The 5,520-nt window shown below is 55.7% G+C and overlaps 1 protein-coding gene across 1 annotated transcript; it reads left to right on the top strand.

Moving 5' to 3' along the window:
• Window positions 1-1,413: 1,413 nt before the first annotated feature.
• Window positions 1,414-5,514, top strand: SEPTIN1 (septin 1; the record flags this gene model as incomplete). Its single annotated transcript, XM_034670130.1, has 11 exons — window positions 1,414-1,542; window positions 1,720-1,810; window positions 1,917-2,003; window positions 2,233-2,356; window positions 2,669-2,803; window positions 2,899-3,016; window positions 4,117-4,218; window positions 4,335-4,434; window positions 4,671-4,836; window positions 5,074-5,164; window positions 5,270-5,514. Coding segments are annotated over 11 exons (1,230 nt in total), but the record flags the coding sequence as incomplete, so codon positions are not given.
• Window positions 5,515-5,520: the final 6 nt, after the last annotated feature.

The following is a 5,520-nucleotide window of genomic DNA, read 5'->3' on the forward strand; positions in this document are numbered from 1 at the left end:
GAGAACTGAGGTTTGCAGAGCTTTCTGCTTTAAAGCAAGGCTCCTTTTACGTGTTCTGCCAGCCTTGGGCCCTGACCAACTTCATTCACTCATCACGTCATGCTCACATTCACCTAGTACATTATTGATTGGCCCCGGCTTTGTGGCAGGCTCTGGGCAAGACGCTGAGGATAGAGAAATGAAGAGGACATGGTCCATGACGTCAGATCAGCCAGTAGAAAAGATGGACAGATAGACAAATGCAAACATTGGGGAGAGATCTGTGGAAGGTGTTAGAGAGTTTGGAGGAGGGAAAATGACGGTGCCTGGGGTCGTTGGGCAAGATTTCCTAGAGGAGGAAGAAGAGATCTTTGAATCAAACCCTTGAAGGATCTGGAAGAGCAGAAGGAAAAGCTCAATGTGGGCAGAGTGAAGGATGTGGGCACTCTCCAAGGATGAGTGAGGGATGGGTGATGAGGCCAGATGTGGAAGGCTCTGGCTGCCAGGCCAGAACTCAGACTTAATTCTGAAGTTACTGGGAAGCCCCTGAAGGCGCTAGAGCAGGGGACTGCTTGGTCAGGATTCTTTTTTTTTTTTTTTTAAGATTTTAATTTATTTATTTGACAGAGAGAGAGAGACAGCCAGTGAGAGAGGGAACACAAGCAGGGGGAGTAGGAGAGGAAGAAGTAGGCTCCCAGCGGGACAGGGAGCCCGACGTGGGGCTCGATCCCAGAACTCCAGGATCACGCCCTGAGCCGAAGGCAGACACTTAACTACTGAGCCACCCAGGTGCCCCCTGGTCAGGGTTCTAACTCGCTGACAGTGGTGTCCAAAGACTTGAAGTCCTTTTAAGAATCAATTGCATGTAGGGACGTCTGGGTGGCTCAGTTGTTTAAGCATCTGCCTTCAGCTCAAGTCATGATCTTTGGGTCCTGGGATCAAGCCCCAAGGTGGGCTCCCTGATCAGCTGGGAGTCTGCTTCTCTCTCTCCCTCTGCCCCTCCATTTTCCCCCTCCTCCCCTACTCATGTGCGAGTGAATGTGCTCACTCTCTCTCTCCCAAATGAACAAATAAAATCTTAAAAAAAAAAAAAGAATTAATTGCATGAAAAAAAGAAAAAGAATCAGTTGCATGAGCTGGTAAGGAAAATTGATGGCCCTTTCCACCCCTAATTCTATTATGACTTGTGGTCCACTTAGACCCTGGGAACTTTTTTTTTTTAAACCATCCCAGTCAAAGCCTTCATCTCACTTGCAAGAGACACCAATCTGCTTCCTTCCTCTCTGCCTACACCCCACCTCCCACCAGGGTGATGGGGCTACACAGTGGGGGCTTAGAATAAAGGTGTGCAGAGAACTGAGGTGTTGAAGCTTCCCATGGGGGGATAGCCAAAGGGATCCCGGAAGTGAGAACTCCAGGTATTCTTGGTCTTGACTTTCCCCACCAGTTCGAGCATCTCAGCTTCCTACATTGCCCGCCCCCTTATTCGCCACACTCAACTTCCTGTCCCACCAGAGGAAGTGGGGAGAGACAGCAGGTGCAGCGACAGCTAGCAGGGCCATGGTGAGTTCTTCTGCCCCAGAACACAGGCGTCTCTGTCCTCAGCCCCCAAACCCCAGAGTAGCCAGGCCCAGGTCAACCCACAGTAGGCTGACTTCCCCTCGCCCACACGGTCAGGTTATCTTGGGCGCCCTGCCTCCTGCTTCCAGCGGCCTCATACTGTCTGCCCCCCACCAACAGGACAAGGAGTATGTGGGTTTCGCCGCCCTCCCCAACCAGCTGCACCGCAAGTCCGTCAAGAAGGGCTTTGACTTCACACTCATGGTCGCAGGTCTGATGGGTTTTGGACAGGGGACTGGTTGGAGGGGGAGGCTTCCTCCAGAGACCCTGGCTGTCTCCTCACCTGACCAGGTGGGGTGGGTCTGTCCTGTCTACAGGGGAGTCAGGCCTGGGAAAATCTACCCTCATCAACAGCCTGTTCCTCACCAATCTCTATGAGGACCGGCAATTGCCAGAGACCAGTGGTAAGACCCTCCTGTCCTCTCCAGGGACTCTGTCTCTCCCATCCCCACGCTGCACTCTCTTTCTTTTCATCTGGGTCTCTCCTGACTTTCTGGGGGACTTTCTGGGTGGCTCACTGTTTTCCTCTGAGACTCCCCTGAAAAATGGGTGGAGGCAACTGTGATTCTGAGAAAGCAAATAGTCCTGGCTCAGACCCCTACTCAGCTCCCTGACTTCTCCCCGTCCCCACAGCTCGCTTGACACAAACGATGACCATTGAGCGCCGGGGCGTGGAGATCGAGGAGGGGGGTATTAAGGTGAAGCTGACCCTGGTGGACACACCTGGCTTTGGGGACTCCGTGGATTGCTCGGACTGGTGAGGAGCAGGGGAAAGAGCAGGGACTAAGCTTCCCGATGTGGCTACTCTGTGAAGACTGAGGGGTCAGTTCCAGGGCTGGTCTTCTCTGCCCCTGCCCTGCCCAGAAGGTGGGACCTGTTTCTGGTGGCCATGTGGCCCAGCGTGCCCCGTGCTTCCCAACACCTGACCAACACCCTGCCAATCGCCTTTGATGACTTTGGTGGGAGCCCCAGAAACTAGTTCCCATGCCCACAGTCCTGGCTAGCCTTGGCCCCTCCCCCGCCCCGTGGCCCCTCATCTCTGACCCTACTCTCTTGCCCCGCGCCCCAGCTGGCTGCCCGCGGTGCGTTTCATTGAGGAGCAATTTGAGCAGTATCTCAGAGATGAGAGTGGCCTGAACCGGAAGAACATTCAGGATTCCCGTGTCCACTGCTGCCTCTACTTCATCTCACCCTTCGGCCGAGGGTCTGGGGGACTCCCTGGGGGGTGGGGGTCTTTGAGGAGGGGTGGGGAGGGTTTCTGTGGCCTCAGGCTGAGCCCTGACCTAGCACTCCGTGCAGGCTCCGGCCCCTAGATGTGGCCTTCCTCCGGGCAGTGCACGAAAAAGTCAACATCATCCCAGTCATTGGCAAAGCAGATGCCTTGATGCCTAAGGAAACCCAGGCCCTCAAGCAGAAGGTATGTCTGATGACCTCTGATCTTTGGTCCTACATGAAGCCAGAAGTCGGTATCAAACCTGAACTCTGCTTTGACTTCTTTGATCCCGGGGTCGCCTTTCGGAAGCATAATGTGTCAAGCTACACTGTGGGAGAAAGTTTCCAAGGAAGGTGGGCAGTAAGCTGGCCGAAGGAGCCATGTCCCCGGAGGCTCGGAATAGAATCCCTGGACTGGATGCTTGGCTAAGGCCTGTCTGAGGGTGGCGGGAAAGACATGATGACTCTTGATATCCCTGCAGCCCCAGGATAATGACCCGCCTGGTGACCTCAGAGGCCTCTCCTACTGTTTCTGCTTAGGCTTTCCTCTCCTGGGCCTTTGGTTTCTGCCTCATCTTACCATCTTTCCAGGCCTTGGCCGCCCCTGTTAGGGTGTCTTTGTCTCTTTTTCACCATCTATATCTCTCTCATTGTCGGAGATTTTTTAAAAAGTTTTTATTTTTATTTATTTATTTTTAATTTCTATTTATTTTTTTTAAAGATTTCATTTATTTATTTGACAGAGAGAGAGACAGCAAGAGAGGGAGCGCAAGCAGGGGAGTGGGAGAGGAAGAAGCAGGCTCCCCGCTGAGCAGAGAGCCGGATGCGGGGCTCAATCCCAGGACCCTGGGATCATGACCTGAGCCAAAGGCAGATGCTTACCAACTGAGCCACCCAAGCGCCCCAAATTTCTATTTATTTTTTTAAGTAGGCTCCACACCCAGCTCGGAGTCCAACAAGGGGCTTGAACTCATGATCCTGAAATCAAGACGTGAGCTGAAATCAAGTTGAATGCTTAACCCACTGAGCCACCCAGGTGCCCCAGGGTTTTAAATAATCTTACACCCAATGTTGGGCTCAAACTCACAACCCCCAGATCAAGAGTCACATGCTCTAATGATTGAGCCAGCCAGGCGCCCCTCTGAGATTTTGGTTTGGGGCCTCCTGTACGTTACCACCTCTGTCTTTCACCTCTTCCTTTTTGTCTCTGGCCACCTGGAACCTGCATCTCACTGTGTCCAGCCATGCGATGTCTGCTACTCACAGCCTCTGTGTTTCTCTCCCTCTGTGCATGTCTGTTCCCAGATCCGCGAGCAGTTGAAAGAGGAGGAAATCAACATCTACCAGTTCCCCGACTGTGACTCTGATGAGGATGAAGACTTCAAGAGGCAGGATGCGGAGATGAAGGTGCAGAGGCGAAGGAGGAAGGGGCAAAGAAGCAGGGGAGGCGGATGTGGAGGGGGAGGCTGACGAGGTTTCTGCCCAGGCGGGTCCAGTGGTGATCCCTGACTCCTGTCCTCCAGGAAAGCATCCCTTTCGCAGTCGTTGGTTCCTGCGAGGTCGTGAGGGATGGCGGGACCCGTCCCGTAAGGGGACGCCGCTACTCCTGGGGTACCGTGGAGGGTGAGTAAGTTGGGCACGCGTTCTGAGGCCAACAGGGAGCCCAGAACGCCTCTGAGTCAACCGCACCTAATATATGAAATCGGGGCGATCTCTGGTCCCGGGGGTCCTAAGGGCCAAAAGAGGGGTCCTTGGACTGCAGACCCTCACCTAGAGCGGGGGCAGGACTCCGGGCAGACCCGACCTGGCCGGTAGGGCTGGACCCGAAGCTCCCTGACGCTCGCCGGTACGCCCCTCAGTGGAGAACCCACATCACTGCGACTTCCTGAACCTGCGACGGATGCTGGTGCAGACACACCTGCAGGACCTGAAGGAGGTGACCCACGATCTGCTCTACGAGGGCTACCGGGCCCGCTGCCTACAGAGCCTGGCCCGTCCTGGGGCTCGTGATCGAGCCAGCCGTAGGTGAGAGCCCGACCTGAGTCCCAGGGGCTCCCAAGGCCGGACCCTCACTGTCCCGACCCGGCCTTCACCATCCAGACCACTCTCCCAGAATCTTTCCTCATCCACTTTGCTTATGGCATTGAAAGGACATGGCCCTGCCTGCTAGACCCCAGCCTCGCCCCACGCCCTGCTCCGCTTCTGCGACCCACAACCGAGGGTCCCGCCCTTGATTCCTGTCCCTTTTCCCCCGCCTCCCAGTAAGCTCTCCCGCCAGAGCGCCACAGAGATCCCGCTGCCCATGCTGCCTCTGGCCGAGACCGAGAAGTTGATCCGCGAGAAAGATGAAGAGGTGAGCCACTGTCTCGCTCCTCGTCCTCCCCACAAAGCCCCAAGTCCTCTTCGAAGTTCCTCTCTGGCCTCCCCGATCCCACGCCTACAATCTTGTCCCGCACAGCTGCGGCGCATGCAAGAGATGCTGGAGAAGATGCAGGCCCAGATGCAGCAGAGCCAGACTCAGGGAGAGCAGTCGGAAGCTCTCTGAGGACCCCGCCCCGCCCCGCTTTACTTCGGCTCCGCCTTCAGTCGGTCTCCTGTCCAATCCTGGAGCCCCAGCTTGAGAGGCCCGCCCGGCAAGGGGCTCAGGGGCTCACAGGTTCTCCCAGTCCCCAGTCTGTAGCCCCGCCTTTGGCCCCGCCACCCGACCCC

The sequence above is a fragment of the Ailuropoda melanoleuca genome, chromosome 10 (genome assembly GCF_002007445.2).
Source record: "Ailuropoda melanoleuca isolate Jingjing chromosome 10, ASM200744v2, whole genome shotgun sequence".
Taxonomy (NCBI): domain Eukaryota; kingdom Metazoa; phylum Chordata; class Mammalia; order Carnivora; family Ursidae; genus Ailuropoda; species Ailuropoda melanoleuca.